Below are 16,593 nucleotides of genomic sequence, written 5' to 3'. Positions count from 1 at the left end.
TTAAGCAGTAACTTGACAGTTGATGCTTTCTTTGGGGAATTACTTGGGGGTGGTGGTTTAAGAGGTTGAAGGCAGTAATTTCAGCCATGCAAGTACAACAATCTCCATCAATGCGCACAGCTTGTTAAATCTCATATCTGTTATAAAATCGATTGACAGCCACTCAATTTGCAGGTTTTCCTGGGAGGAGTTGCTGTAGGGTCTGGATGTTAGTTATGAGATAAATTGCACAGAATCAGCCCTAAGAAATGAGCTTTTCAGAATTGCTGCACAGTTGTAGCAAACTTACTGTAAAAACACAGGAGAATTTTGATTAATTACATTCCATTGCAGTTGCTCATATATTGCCATTGGCTGATTTCACAGAGGGCCAAAAAGCTTGGGAAACATCTGCACCGATTAACAATGGCACAGAATGTTGCTTCATGTATCTGATTAGCCAGATTTCACCATCAGTCCTCATTGGTTTATATCCTTTCTTTGGGACAGAGGGCAAGGAAGTTTAGTTAAATTTGTTCCAGTGACTTTGTGTCTGATAAGATTAAGTGCGTGCAGGATTATCCTAGAGAGTGGAATCCATGTGGATACCCATGCCTGTTCAGAGTTTCTCCCATGGAAATCTGGCTTCAAGACCGGAAGTTGGCCTTATTTTCTGCAATTTAACTGCTTTGCTTTTACTATCTTTCTTTTATACTCCAAGGTTTACCAGTACTGCTCTGCTTTTACCAAAACGGCAGTGCCCGCATATATTGAAAAGTCACCACTCCTCTGGTCCTTCAATCTCTGACACGCCCAGTATTCCTGAATTTTAGGGGGTTATTTTGCTGTCTTTCTAAGGCCCAGCAGCGCGTCGGCGGCTTCTCTGCAAATGCTTCTCCGCCCTTACAATCAGCTTAATAAAAGTTAGAGGTAAAATAAAGCCCATTTCACTGCCAAGGCAGGATTGTTGCTTTTCTAGTGTCTTGTCCAGTTTTGTTTTCAGTGTTCCTTTTTAAAGGCTGCTGGCAGCAAGAACTTTCCTTTCCAGGGAAGATGAGTGGGTGTCTTCGTTTCATCTGGGAGCGAGCCTGTCAGTGTGGGTCCGCTGACGTGTGGAAATACACCAGCACACTCAATAGAACTGGAGAGACAGTGCTTTGATGTTGCAACTTGGGCTCGGAAGGCCACCCCCCGCCTGGTTTCAGAGCCCGCGCTCCAGGCCAAAAGCCACATCTACACAGTTACTTTTAGCCCACCAGTGCAAGTCTGTGACCCAGACGGAGAGGCTCACTCCCACACGCGGTGTAGACATATTGGGACATGCCCAGATGTTTCTAAAGCCATTAAATGAACTGTAGGGATTTGGGAAAGCAGGAACCTGTGAGGTCCTGCTGTTTTTCTGGAAAATTCTCAGCCTCTGCTGTGAGTTGCTGTTCTCAAACAGGTGGCATGACCAATAGCGCTGGAGAGGGGGGTTGTTAGAGCTCCAGTTGCCAGCGCTTTCCAAATATGAAATCGTAGTGTAGACTTGGAACCTCCCTAGATAGAAAGTCAACAAAGTCTCCCCTTAGAAGGTTATTTTCTCTTATTTCATTTGTCGTCATGAAGGCCCCACTTCATGGTGATCATTCTGCGGCCTGAGGAGCGTCTCTGCTGGCCCTTCTGGAGTCACGCAGGTAAAAGGACAGAGCTAGTTTTGAACTTTGCACATCACATGCTACCACGGTGCAGCTCTGTGAGACTACTAGACTGCCCGTACCCCAAATGTACTATGGTACCTGTATTTTAAACATTTAAAATACTTGCTATATAAGCGTCTGTCTTAAATAGACAGTTTCTGATGGGACTGTGTCTTCACTAGAATCGCTATAGCTGCGCTGCTGTAGCACTTCAGCATAGATGCTCACTACAGTGACAGAAGTAGTTCTCCCATCACTGTAGTTAATCCACCTCCTCAAGAGGCGGTAGCTAGGTCGGCAGAAGAATATTTCCATCAACCTAGCGCTGTCTACATTGGGGGTTAGGTTGGCTTAACTATGTCGCCATGGGGTGAGGCTTTGTCACATCCCTGAGCAATGTAGCTGGGTTGACATCTAACTTTTCAGTGTAGACCTGGCCTCAGGGAGGCTAGGGGTGTGGGCAGGGGGGAGGATACTTTTCAAAGCAGCCCTGGAGGCCTCTTTGAAAGACTCAGGTCTGCTTCTTGAGTTGGCAGAAACATCAGTTGAAAATTAAGTAACCAGAAGCATCTCGCCTAGCAAAATGGGCACGGCCACGAAGGTGCAGTGCCTTGTCACTGCTAGGCCCTCTGCATGCTGAAATCCTTACCCTCAAGGAACAGTATCCAAGAACTGTGCTTCCCATAAAGACTCTCTACTTCATCATCATCAGTGGCGAGCAGAGTTGAAGTGGGAAGTACCCTGAGGTGAGCAGTCAGCTGATGCATGTAGCTAGTAATTTATTCTAAAACTGAGGCCACTAGAGCTCAGTCTGTGGTTGACAACTCACCTTGTAGTGCAGCGTTTCTCAAACTGGGGTCCACGGACCCATGGGGGTCCAGGAGGGTACTCCAGGGGGTCTGCAGGCCCCGCAGGTCAACTTCTCCCCCTCCCTGCCAGCACCTCCTGCACCCTGGGGAACAGCTGTTCAGCGGCGTGCAGGAAATACTGGGAGGGTGGGAGAGGAGTTGGGACAGGGCGAACTCGGGGGATGGGGAGGAATCATGTCTGGGGCCACCGGCCCTGCTGCTCAACTCCTTCCCCTCCCTCCCAGTGCCTCCTGCACACCTTGGAACAGGAGGCACTGGGAGGGAGGGAGAGGAGTGGGGATGGGGCGCACTCGGGGGAGGTGGAGCAGGGCCTTGGGGGAGAGGGTGGAGTGAGGGGTTTCGGGGTCCACAAAAAATTTGAAATCAAAATGGGGATCCTCAGGTTGCTAAAGTTTGAGAAGCGTTGTATGTCACTCTGCTTCTAACAGACAATTAGTCATAAAGCGAAATACGCCCACCTGTGTTGAAGAACTTTTTGCCTTTGAAATGCTGTTTAAAGAAGTCATTTTGCAGCTCCAAGTAGTTGAGCCTGTCCCTGTGACGTTTTTGATGGCATACTTCATCTTTGTGTTATGCACACTTGAGACTTGGGAAGTCGGGAAGGCTGCCTGTCAGTTCCCTTCTTTGGAGCGCACAGTCAGAACTCTTGTTTCACATTCTTCTCCAAGAAGCTCTTGACCTTTTCAACTGCCTGAATATGCAAAGTGACATGGGGAGTCAGTAGACGGCCAGCCAAGGAGATTGTGTTCAGTTCATGGTGGGTTTAGCATGTTGAGATGAAGTCATTTTCAGATTGGCTTCTATCACAGTGGTTTCTCAGTTGCATTTGTTAGCCTTTATCTAAAAGTCCCCAGTTCAGAAAAGTGTCTGCTGCTGCCACCACAAGGTGCAATGTGGTTATTCCATTGCTCAGAACAGAAACAACCTTCTGTCACTCCCTTGCTTGATCACAACTTGATCAGTGTGGTGGATGTGTATTCTTGTGTACTTGTTTTTCACAGCTATTCTCTGTTTCCATCTTCACAGGAAACTATGTAGAAATGTCTCACATTTATATGGTTTCTAGATTGCCTCTTAAAGCTTTAACTCTTCTGAAAGTACGTTCCTGGCTTACCAAATTGTGATTTCTCCTTCGTGTCAGAATAAAACCCCACTCCTGTAATGCACCTGTTCACCATCTGTTAGTAGACCAAACGTCTCAATCAGGGCCAAATTCTGCCCCCATAAACAGATGAACAACTCCAGTTGACATGGTTGGGGGTTGTGTGTGTATCTGAGTCAGGAATTTGACCTTCAGGTCCGAGCAGTGACAAGATTTGTCACTTTACCTGAGTACATGACTATACAGTACAATATAGAGGAATCAAGTCAGTCTGTGTTATTTTTGTAGTGATTTCTTCCCGGGTTCCAGCTCTTAGCACGCTTTTTTTGTTCAAAACTAATTTCTGACCCATTTTGAGAACTGATCAGAATGCATCTTTAGCTTTGGCGTTGGTACCAGCATATTAATTGCATGCTTACAAACTGATCAGCCTTTATTTAATACAGAGTAGTGTTCTATTTTTGTCTTATTCTCCAATAGAAAAGAAAGATGCATTTGCTTTTCAAGTGAGAGATGAACTTTTGCTAAATATCTATTCTCATCACTAAGCTAGGGGATTGAGCATACACCATATTTTAAATCTTTCTGTGATGGGAATCCATTAATTCTGCATTCACCTGGCACCCGTGGTGTAAGAAGACAATCTCCTTGGCTAGTTCCTTAAGACTCGTGGGTTCTCGGAGCTCTTAATGCAAAACAGTTGGGTTGGGAAAACTTAATTTCATGAGGCCAAGTAATTAGCTATGAAAAGTGGATATTGTTAAGAATTTGGTCAGTGACATAGAGCAATCAAATCTGAACCACTTCATTTTAGTCATTAGGGAAACTAAATATTTTTGGAGCTACTGTAAATATATTTTAGTGTGTGAATTACCATTGGGGCTCTGTTCCCCCCCTTTGCCCTCTAATCACCCATCTGACAGCAACAGCAAAACATGTTCATGCCTGGAAAAAAGGACCGTGGGGCTCAGGGGACAGTCTGTCATCTTGGTTTCTGTTGGGGGATGCTTTCATGTAGGTTTCTAACTTCCTGTCACCTGGGATTCAGGCTTGGACTAATGACTTTGCACAGCTGTAGCCCCTTCTATCCAAAGCTCTCAAAGCATTTTACAGACATTGAGAGAGGTTTCACAAGTCCCCTGTAAGGCAGGAATGTTTAAATAGCTGTTTTGACTTCTCAAAAATAGTCTTGGTTCTGTGTCTCATTACCTACTGAAATATGCCTCTGTATAAACGGCTCTATTAGCACTGTAAACTAATTAGCTTGGGTCCGTTAGTTCAGCATTTTAGATGGTAATAGAACGTTTTCGGCCAAATGCATGGCCTTGCCTAGAACTGCACATCAGTTCCTGCAGTCAGGCTTGCTTAAGTGTGCGTTTCTAATTTCTCTTTCTAATTGTGGGCACAGTTGGGTTTTTATCCTTGCTTTTTGTAGTGTGTTTCCTTACAGATGATGTCATTATGACCTTGCTACAGGGTACTATGGTGAGAAGGTGCTAGAAAGCTTCTCTGCAAAGTACAGGGGAATCACTTCAGATCTGGTGATTGACGTGGGAGTATTTGGGGGAGAAGCATCACTGTGTCTGTTCTGTCTGGGACAATTTTAATATTTGACTGGGAAGTAATCCAGAATGTCTTATGCCTCAGATTGTTTATTCAGCAAGATCACGGTGCAGCACCTCGAACTGTTAGCACAGGGGAGGTTTGTACTTTCTCAGTGAATTGTGGCAGGTTCCCTGGTAGTTCAAAGGGATGTGATCCTTTTCTAACTGGTCTTGAGAGAGGACTTTCTGTGCTCTGGAGCAGACTATCCCCGGCCAATTCAAAAATAGTCATGTTAAGAACCAATTCTGAGTAGTATGACTAATTACAAAGACAAAGTGTTTTTAAAAAAAAAAAGTCAAGATTATAAACAGTTCAGTAATGTACTGGTGGCATGGAGTGTGAGGTGAGATCAGTGCTCTTTGTCTGGTTTAGTAAAATAGAAAATAAAAGCCCTCTGATCTTGGGTAATATATTGCAACAGAGTTCAAGCCCAGGGCTACAGCCACCTTTCCCTCTGTTTATGTGCACCAGCAGTACAGCCCAGAATGCCTCATGTGAGCTACGTAACCAAGACTGGCACCAGTAAGCCCTTAGAACTTTAAATGCAGCAAATCTAAGATAACCTACTTATTAGATAAGGGGCTTCATATTGTAAGAATTCTCTCCTGCCACCGGGAACCTGCAGTCTACCACAGCTCCAGATTCTGAGATGTGACTGTTATTCCCTGCTGGGAATATGTAGGGTTAATTTTGCATCTTCCCAGTTCCGTAAAATGAGATTCAGAATATGCTGTGGCTTGTAAATACCCAGTAGATCTAGTTATTTGGAGGTAATTATTGCTTTTATTCAGCACTAAAGCAATAATTTAAAGTGATATGTTAGAAAGCTAGTAATTTCCTGTCACTGACTGACAGATGTTTTGCCAAACGTGAGATGTGCTTTCAGGCTTGTACTAATTATGATGACACAAATTGGCAGTAGCTTTCTTCCCATGCTCCCTACTCTAATTTTGTCATCTTTTCCTCTCTGCCTTTTAGAGGGGAGTTTCCATTTTGTCACATTTCAGTAAGATCTGTGCACAGCTTGGCTGCTGGTTTGAAATGCCATTTGCTAACTTTTTCCTTTCTCTGCTCCCCTCCAGGTTCTTATCCGTCACCTAAGGCTGGGGCCACTTTAGTAGTGTATAAGGACTTGCTTGTGCTGTTTGGTGGGTGGACGCGGCCAAGCCCCTACCCTCTGCACCAGCCGGAGAGGTTCTTTGATGAAATACATACCTACTCGCCTTCCAAAAATTGGTAAGAGAACATTCTGAGAGTCTGGATTGGAAACATGCCTTTTACCTTGAAATTGTATCCATACACTCTGTCTATACATACAGAGCTGCTCTTAAAAGCTTGGCTGAATCTCTCTGTGACCGACGGAAGATATAGGCAGAAGGAGAAATGAACATTCTCTGATCCTGGGTGAGATGTCCGGAAGCTGTTGTGACCCTGGGTAAAATATCTAGCTAAGCAATGTCCAGAGACCTGAAGAGCCGAAAGTCCTATTATCTGAGCTCCCCCGATGGCCTTATTTTCCTTCCTTATTTTCTTAGAGTAGTAACTGAAATGGAACTAAAAATGTTTTTTCTTAACTCCTTCCTGCTGGGGCGCTATAGGTGCACAGTTTGAGAGTGGAAGTAGATATTTGGAACACGTAGTTCATTTGGTCATTCATTTTGATTCTTTATTATGTCTTAAAAAAAAAAAGCCAAATAGAGAGAATATTTAACACCTAGGGATTTTACTTAAAGTAAAAAGTTCGAGGAGAATAAGATGAGGTAGAAATAGGACACATGGAATGGAAGAGGAGGAACAGATGGAGTCTCGCATCCAGGTGGTATTTCGGATTTAGCTGGTGGAGGTGGGGGTGTCATCTATAATAAAATAAATTATAAATAAAATAATAATTGGAGATATACCAATCTCCTAGAACTGTAAGGGACCTTGAAAGGTCATTGAGTCCAGCCCCCTGCCTTCACTAGCAGGACCAATTTTTGCCCCAGATCCCTAAGTGGCCCCCTCAAGGATTGAACTCACAACCCCTGGGTTTAGCAGGCCAATGCTCAAACCACTGAGCTAGCCCTTACTCTGTGTCCCTTACTCTAGCCCCATCGGGTCAGGACATATCTCAGGATTAGGATGGGGTCACAGGAGATGACAGGGGCTCCAGCCATGGTGGCGAAGCTTGCTCCAATAGCCAATCCAGGCAGGCAGACCTCCTATTTCTAAATTGCTGCCTGCTCTGTCAGCCTTTAAGATTATCTAGGAACATCAGAAAAGTATATTAAAGATGGTGGCAAAACTCTTTCTAACCACCCCCTTCCCAGAATAAATGTTCACTTACATCAGTTCTGAATGGAAATGTGTTACATGTGAGCTAATGCCATAATAAAGTAGTGATGAATCCTACCTCTGGTTCATATGGGCATTTAATCACCAAATGGCCCAGTTATCTATTGCAGTTGTGGGCAGTGCGTGCTGTAGTTAAACAGTTAATGATAATAGTTGAGGACAAATGTTACTGAAAATACCAGTACTACCAATTGAAGATCCTTTTTCTGTGTCATGTTAAACAGTTTACAGCAGGCTAACATTTTCAAATATTAAATTGAGCCATATTTGGGCTTTGTAGAAGTTTTTCCATGAGGTTTTCTTCTCTGTAATAAAATGCCTTTTAGGAGCCTGCTGTTTCTTGTGATATTATTTAGACTTGAGCTAATTCTTTAAGTTGCTGATCTCTCTGCTCTTCAGATTGCATAAAGGGCCTTTCCTTTGTGTTTGCCTGTAAAGTGCTACACCCACCTAAGGAGCTAGAAACCCGTTTCCTCCCCAAAGGGATTTATTTGGTACAGATCTAGAGCCAGCAAAGTAAATGTATTTTTTCTTTTCCACATTGCTAGTGTTCTCTGACAACTGACTTCCCCAGCTCAGCTACACTCCAGTACGAATTGACGTGCCTCGGCTGTACTTGAGTTTGAAAACAGTACTATTATTATTAACTTCAAACCTGTTTAGGTTCCAAACTAAACTTTGTCTGCCCTCCATTCAAATCGTGGTGCTGGTTCTGATACCAGGGTATTTAGTCAAAATGCTCGATCTCAGATTTATCCTTTTTCTGTCTCTTTGTTGTTTGCGTCATCACCTTGTTTTATTTCAAGTTAATTTACATTTTATAAATCCGTTTTCCACCCTCTTGGTGGCCTCTGTGGTATTTGGTATATAACAAATGATAGTGCCCCCCTTTTCAATAACCAGCGTTTAGATCCTGGGGGCTAGAGATTGCAGCACCAGAAAGTCATGAGCCAGTGCACTTTCTCAGGAGGCAGTTTTCCATTTAAGGGTGTAAGACTGTTTGTTTTTCCAAAAAAAATTGGCCATCTGCCTTTTTCATCTCTGGAGGGGACATCCGAGGGGAATTTGTAACCTCATAATTCACAAATTTTAATGTATCCTCACCTGTTTCCTTAGGTGGAACTGCATAGTGACAACGCACGGCCCCCCTCCCATGGCAGGCCATTCCTCTTGTGTAATAGACGACAAAATGATTGTCTTCGGAGGTTCCCTAGGATCTCGGCAAATGTAAGTCTATAACTTTCTTCCCTCAGAGATGTTACTGGGAATCCTGTGAACGTGAAAGTGAGGAACAAACATTGGGTAGGGTCAGGTACGGTGTGGGCAGAATTGATGCAAGCTTTCCACCCAGACCTGTGACAGTGCACCAGGGTCCTGACCTCCCCCTCTGCTGTGCCAGTCCTGGCTCCTCTCTTGAGCTGAGCTTGTTCGTTTTGCTGATTCATACCTTGTTGTGAAGTTGATAAGCAAAGCACCGCTTAGTGAAACCACTGAGCCCACATGGACCTTCAGTGAGGCTGTGCACTGTGGTCCACCCACATGGAGCCCTGGACTTCCACCTGGGAGGATTCGAGTTCAGAATGGCTCTTAAAATGAAAGTGAATTTAGTGGTCTCAGCTAAGGGCTGTTTATCCACTTCGCGGTGCGCTGCATCAGCAAGCTCAGTTCAAGAAAGTGCCCTGGGCTGGAATAACGGAGGGGAAGTCAGGTTCCTGGTGCACGGCCTCAGCTCTGGGTGGGAAAGGTTGTATTTATGAAAATACTAAATTCTGGTGTGTCTATGAAGCCTTGGGCCTGCTGCTCCCCACCTCGCCATTGCTGCCCCATCTTGGAACAAAGCTTAATCAGTACTTGATGCATGCTCCTGACTGGCCACTGGCCCATTACTGGTTCCCTTTTCTGTGGTAACCTGTGTGAAGCACCAGTGCACACAAATCCCCTGCTTGTGGGAGGAACATGTAATCCTGAATCAGTAGTTTAACTCCCCTAATGTGCCCCATGGTTTCAGCACTACTGTCTGTAATGAGACCAGTGCTGCAGTCTTCCTAACTGATGCTTATTTGAGATCCCCAAGGAACTGTGTCTCTGTGCCTCTGCTTCCATGTTTGTCGTCTTGTCCTTACAGGAGTAATGATGTCTGGGTTCTAGATCTCGAGCAGTGGGCTTGGTCCAAGCCAAATATCTCTGGGCCAACCCCTCACCCGCGTGGTGGCCAATCTCAGGTGAGTGTCTCCTGCAGTTATTCAGCAAACGTCGCAGTACCTTGCGGTGAGCTCGACAAGGAGCTCTAGCCACCAGCACGAAGTGTCAAGGATGAGTTAGAGAAGCAAAATCCCATTGCTCACTTTGTGGTCAGCGTCCCATCCTCACCTGAGGGGCTTCTAAAAAGTAATTCCCCCTTTCTAAGCCCTCTTTGCAGTCTCGGCATGCCAGGCCTTTGCCCCCTTTCCACCTGTTTCAGCACTTTCAGAGGATGCATTTTTAAAACCGCTTTATGCTGAGCCAGTTTGTAAATATCTCCCTGTGTTCTGTGCATGCGCCAAGACTTGTGATTAACACTTCTAAAAACCAGACCTTCCCATTTTAACATTTTGAGCCAAATACTGCAGTCTGTCTCAACATATAAAGATCCATTTGTGGGGGATCCCATGGGTTACCAGACTCACCAGATTTCAACTGACATGGACAGTTCCCAGTAAGATCATTAGTTCTCTGGAGCCCATCTTGACACCCTGCATGGAGTCCTGCAGCATGCATGCCAGAGCGCCACCCCAGATTCCCCAGCTCCTGTCCTGTCTGACTTTGGTACCAGCAGGGTATTGATACTGGTGGTCTCACCGTAGCACTTGGATAGCATGGTAATGGGGGCCATATAAATACAGACTGGGGGCGTTTGAGTGCCAAATGAAGAGTTAAGTTCCCCTACTAGTTCCCTCCACTTGGCAAGTTGCATTTTGACTCCACCTCTTGGATTCACTGTCCATGAATACTAGGTGGAGTCGCAAAGGGGGCGGAGTTTCAGGCAGGCTGGTGAGGGCTCCTCTCTTTAAGGAGGTTCTGTGAGTAGGCTGGGGCAGGAAGGATGTGGTGGGTACATTGAGGGAGCTGGATGGGGATGTTGCTTTGTTTAGGGTCCTGCAAAACCACACAGCTTCATGACAAAGCAGTGGTGGTCTTGCTTAAAATAGTGTTGTATTCTCCCAAATCTGTAATTCTTTTCTTTGCCCCTTTAGATCATAATAGATGATGAAACCATTTTAATCCTTGGTGGTTGTGGAGGTCCAAATGCAGTAAGTATATAAAGTGTGCAAATACGAACACAGAATGTGTGCCTCTTCCTTGTGCTACAAGCTTCTGTATATGGCCGCAGGAGCCCCCCAGTGGTTGTAGTTGCACATTATCACAATAGCAACTCCATAGGTCAGCTTCTTGGTGTGCTGCAGAGCAATCTTGACTGGTGGGCTTGGCAACTGAATTGTAGACTTCACGTAGTTGTCACCCGTGCTATAGTTGCCCATAAATAACTCATAATAAAATGCATTCCAGGTCTCTAGTACCCATGCAGGGATCTCAGAGCAGTTTACAAACATCCCCTCTGTGACAGGCCAGAATTATCCCTGATTGGGTGAGAAACTTAAGGCACAGAGAGGTGACTTGCCCTGAAAATCCCATAGTGGTAGTCAGGGATAGAACCCGGAATACCCATCCTGTGCTCTCACTTCCAGGCCAGGATTCCTTGCCATCTGTAGGAAGATGGCTTCTGGAAATCTTTGTTTCTGGGGAAGATCTCTCTGCACTAAGCCTAAGTTTTGGGTTTGTCACACTTTTCTTTGCAGCTGTTTAAGGATGCCTGGTTACTGCACATGCGCACCAGCCCCTGGACATGGCAGCCATTGAAAGTGGAAAACGAAGACCATGGAGCCCCTGAACTATGGTGTCATCCCGCGTGCAGGGTAAGGGGGTCGGAAATGGGGCCGGGTGGTATTACTAGGAGGAATTTGTCAGGAAGGAAAGCTTATTTATTTGAGTCGGATCTCCTGGATCATTAACATGATATGGTCTCTGGTAGGGTGTTCTCATGTGGAATATCCTGTGACTGCTGGTTCACTGCATGTTTGGTTTCCAGCGTACGTTTTTCCCCAACGCACTAACACAGCCGTAGCGGTTTAGGAACATCTCTGCAGCCGTTTGTTACAGTGCGCTCATTTTTCGTCTTTTAGGTGGGACAGTGTGTTGTGGTCTTCAGCCAGGCTCCCAGTGGGAGAGCTCCACTCAGCCCCAGCTTGAACTCTCGCCCGTCTCCTATCAGTGCCACGCCGCCAGCCCTGGTTCCTGAAACACGGGAATACCGCTCTCAGTCTCCAGTCAGGAACGCCGACGAAGCTCCTTGTGTGAATGGCCGCTGGGGCACCCTGAGACCCAGAGCACAAAGACAGACACCGTCAGGCTCCCGGGAAGGGAGCCTGTCCCCATCCAGAGGAGATGGGTCACCTGTACTGAATGGCGGGAGTTTATCCCCTGGAGCCGCAGCAGCGGGAGGTGCCTCATTGGACAGTCCTGTACTGGCCATATCGCCCAGCACGCCTTCTGCTGCTGAAGGATATGACCTGAAAATTGGACTTTCCCTGGCGCCGAGACGAGGATCGCTACCAGATCAGAAAGATCTACGCTTAGGGTCTGTAGATTTGAATTGGGATCAGAAATCAGGTTCCGTTAGCTGTCAAATGGATGCTGTGGACAATAGGACAGTTGGTGGAAGCATGAGAAATCCCCCAGAGCAGACCAATGGAATCCATACCCCACCTCATGTCACTAGCTCCCTTCCAGGGGCGGTGTCGCCAGGTGCACTCCGCAGAAGCCTGGAGGCTGTCAAGGCCCTGTCTTCCAAAGGGGCATCTGGTTCAGCAGCATTAAGTCCTCCTTTGGTGTCTTCACCAGGATCTCCTGGTAGCCAGAGTGGGAGCAGTGCCGAGGTGGCACCAGCACCACGCCCAGGCTCTGCCCAAGGGGACGGCCACTCCTTACCTCCGATCGCTCGTCGCTTGGGCCACCATCCACCGCAGTCTCTGAATGTCGGCAAGCCTTTGTATCAAAGCATGAACTGCAAACCCATGCAGATGTATGTGCTAGACATTAAAGACACCAAGGAGAAAGGGCAAGTCAAATGGAAAATGTTTAATAGCAGTTCCGTGGTGGGGCCACCAGAGACCAGCCTACACACCGTTGTGCAAGGCAGGGGGGAACTGATCATATTCGGTGGCCTCATGGACAAGAAACAGAACGTGAAGTACTATCCCAAAACAAATGCCTTGTACTTTGTGCGAGCAAAAAGATAATGAGGCAAAAGCTGGTCGACCCCTGCCCTTCCTGCCCCACCCCCTTTCCGTGGCTTTCTTTTTTTAACCCTTCCTCTGTCACGCAGGCATTTAAACTGTGAACTAGGGAACGACAAACCAATAAAATCCAAACACAATTGCAGCGCTGCCCTCCAGCTTCCAGTCTATGATCCTGGCTCTGGGCTTGGTTCAGAAAGTCCTATTTAAAAAAAAAAAAGAGAGAGAGAGAAATTCTGTTTACAAATGGGGAGAAATCTCCATTCCAATGGGATGAATTGTTGCTGTGTTCTAGCAGGAGCTTCACTGCGTCTTATTTTTTTGCTGGTAACTAGACCAAGAATTTGGGGTGAGTGGGTGGGAAAACTTCTGAAAAATTCTGAAGTTATTGGATCCTAGGAGTATAGAGGGACCCTCATCTCTCACTCTATAATTGCAGTCCCCATAGGGATGCTGATAAGAACGGTCTTGGAAGAACATATTGAATACCTGCAGGCAGGAGGCTGTATGCTTGTATGCACTGATAAATACCCATGCTTATCTGTTGAATGTGGCTGCAGAAGGAAAATGGCATTTTTTTTACATCTTCCAGTACTGCAGCCATTACTGTAAATCCTTAATCAGCAAAATGACACAGATGCCTTTTTTCCTAAACGCTTTGGCCTGATAGTACCATTCTTGCCCTATACAGTGGGAGAGTTGGAAGGGAGAAAGGACAGTTTGGCATTGAAATGCCAGGATCATCCAGACTTCAGTCATTTATACAGCCCACTTTAGTGTCCCACCGAGTAAAGTCCTGCACTAGATCAAACCAACAGCTGGGATTGATGACTTTGGAACCCCTGACAGTTGAGTTGCAAGCTGCCAAAATAGCACATACATCACTGACATTTGAAAATACTCAATAATGGAAGTTACAATTTTAGACTGATTTGTACATGCGTGGTTAGGCTGTTCATGAGAATCAGTGGCTATGTGCATCCTTAAGGCTTGACTTCTAAGTTTTCCCCCCTAAGATTTTGTTCTGGATCCTCTTGTTATCTTAAGAGTGCTCCACTCTGTACTTGTATATGTGCAGACAACTGCCCTGGGAGCACTGGGATGTCTTAGGCCATCTTTGCTTATCAAACAGAGAGAACATGCTCAAAGTACTTAAGCACATGCTGAAGTCCTGTTGACATTAAGCATGTACTTAAGTGCATTGCTAAACTGTAGCCACACATCCTATTGGATTCTTTCATAGCTTGTTTGAGCTAGTAATTTATGCAGTTACTACAGTTCAGATTCCCTGGTTCATGTTTACATTAAAGTTATCCTGCTGGATAATGCATCAGAAAATAACATTAATCCAAAGCAACATTACAATTATAATATCAACCAACCAAAGCAAGGGAAATTCAGCTATAAAGCTGCTGCTCCATCCTTTACTGATTAAAGGAATAGCAAACTAATAAAATGTAGTCTTACTCCAGAGTGCTTTGTATTCAATAACTTTGAACTTTTTATAGCTTTGAGTGTACAAGATATTTTGGCAATCACTGAAATGGCAAATTTTAGTCTGGAAGGGATTTTTTTCAGCCAAGTTACAAATACCTGCAAAGTAGGGTTTGAAGTGGAATGCTGGCCCAGCATTAACAGCCTCCATGGTAATCGCTGATGCTGAGAATTCACTTACCTAAATCAACAAAGACTTCAAAAGGCATCAAAATGGATTTGAACTGAGGTACACTTCTGGATGAATTCTATTTCCTTCCCTCTGCAGCTTGGAAGAATTGCAATAGAGACCGGCTGATCCACAGAGGGGCACCAGTTTGCCATAGGTTCAGGGGCGGCTCTATGTATTTTGCCGCCCCAAGCATGGCAGGCAGGCGACTTTCTGCGGCACGCCTGCGGGAGGTCCGCTGGTAACGTGGATTCAGCGGCATGGCTGCGGGAGGTCTGCCGGTCCTGCGCCTTTGCCCTACCTGCTGCCGAAACCGCAGGACCGGCAGACCTCCCACCCGCATGCTGCTAAAGGCAGCTGACTTCCGCCCTCACAGCGACTGGCAGGCCGCCCCCCGCAGCTTGCCACCCCAGGCACGCGCTTAGTGCGCTGGTGCCTGGAGCCGCCCCTGCCTAGGTTTAACTTTCAGTAGCCTGTGATCCTGGCTGCTTCTGAAGACTGCAGTTTTCATGTGACATTGTGGGTTGTTAAATCTGTTGGCCTCTGTTCTACAATAGGCTGCACTCACACAGAGCCCTGTTGTAGTCGCTGGGGCTCCACACAGTGCAGGATTCAAGGTTTGTTGTTTTTACATCTAGTTCTAAAGCAAAAACGACTTGTTGCTAACACCAGTAAAAGTTCAGCAGGTTTAGAAAGTTTGGCAATGCTGGTTTTTTAAAAAATAAATAAAGGGCGGGAGGGGACTGACAAGCAAGGCTGCGCAGTGTCTCATTAGACAATAATGAACTAGCAAATACCCTTTGAAGCCAATACCCAGACCTGCCTGAAAGCGATCTGCCCCTGCGGTACACTACACTGTGGTGTTAATACTGTCCCTAAGCACAAAGCTTAGCTTTCCCCTATCTCACTATATATCAATAGTCTCCAGCTTTGCCTTGGCCAGAGATGGTGAGAGCTGTTCCAGGTGCATTGTAGGGCTGCTCAAAGAGAGGAGCATTTAGTTTACGACTGAGCACACACAGTCCTGCAGCGGTGTTTGAGCGCTGAGAAAATGTTCAGAAACTGCCTGCATTCCTTGATCAGACTAATCACAAAATAAATCTTAACACGTATGTGGCTTAAAAGGAGGAAATCCTTTGCTAATCACAGTGAAACCTGCCCAGTGGGCAGATCTGAGATAGTGGTCAGTGCATTTGGATGTACCATGAAGTGGCTCCTTTAAGATTTCCAATATGATTTTGTTTGGACTTTTAACTGTCTCCACTGGGCCACTGAGTTTTGCTGGACCTTTGGTGGTCACTTAAGATGGTTTTCTAAATCTAGAATCACAAGCCTTTTTAAAGGAAAACCCCTTCTCTAATGCCAGTATTCTTTCCCAGTCTGTCCCCAGTGAGACGGTATTTGCTTGTTCGACAAGCCCCAAATGGTTTCTTTGAACCTGATGGTTAAAGATGAAAGAAACCCAACCACAGCCTTATATTTATTTCCAGGCCTCCAGTAAAACCTGCCTCCTTTTGACTGAAAGCCACTGAAGGTACCTCTTTGTACGCTGCTTTTTTAGCCCACAGACTGCTTCAATTTCTGTGCTCATCTTGAATGCAAAGATCAGTTTGGTAAAATGCAAAGGTGGTGGTGGGGTGGCTTGAAATCCTTTTACAGGAAGAAACAAATTCAATCACTGTTGGTTTGTTAATGCTGGACTGAGTTTCATAAAAGCCTGGTCTATCTCCCAGATCCTCCAGTGTCACTTGAACCTTGAAAACATTAATGTGAGGGTGTGGGCACCTTTAAATGCTGTTCTCTAGAACCTTTAAGTCCAGCTCTGATTATATTTAACGTGTAAGCCAGTTTTGTCTTAATTAAACGAGACATCCCCTCCCCCGCAGTATCTTTATCAATATTTAAAACATTCTTCTTGAAGCTGTAACCCCTTCCATGGCTGCAGAGGTGCCTTTCATGATGGCATTGGGTTGGCTGCTGCTGCTTAACGTAGCAAAGGTTGGTAGCCAGTGTTGGATTATTCTTTTTC

The 16,593-nt window shown here is 45.7% G+C and overlaps 1 protein-coding gene across 1 annotated transcript in view; it reads left to right on the top strand.

The window, feature by feature from the left end:
- Window positions 1–13,121, top strand: part of FBXO42 (F-box protein 42) — a 91,603-nt gene extending 78,482 nt beyond the window's left edge. Inside the window, exons 5-10 of the mRNA XM_039508578.1 lie at window positions 6,317–6,470; window positions 8,685–8,795; window positions 9,694–9,790; window positions 10,802–10,858; window positions 11,405–11,521; window positions 11,789–13,121. Coding sequence (XP_039364512.1) covers window positions 6,317–6,470; window positions 8,685–8,795; window positions 9,694–9,790; window positions 10,802–10,858; window positions 11,405–11,521; window positions 11,789–12,904 — 1,652 coding nt within the window. The 3' untranslated portion in view covers window positions 12,905–13,121. The remainder of the gene's footprint in view (window positions 1–6,316; window positions 6,471–8,684; window positions 8,796–9,693; window positions 9,791–10,801; window positions 10,859–11,404; window positions 11,522–11,788) is intronic.
- The last annotated feature ends 3,472 nt before the right edge of the window (window positions 13,122–16,593 follow it).

The sequence above is a fragment of the Mauremys reevesii genome, linkage group 21 (genome assembly GCF_016161935.1).
Source record: "Mauremys reevesii isolate NIE-2019 linkage group 21, ASM1616193v1, whole genome shotgun sequence".
In the NCBI taxonomy this organism is placed as follows: domain Eukaryota; kingdom Metazoa; phylum Chordata; order Testudines; family Geoemydidae; genus Mauremys; species Mauremys reevesii.
This window is presented reverse-complemented; position numbering and strand designations above follow the sequence as displayed.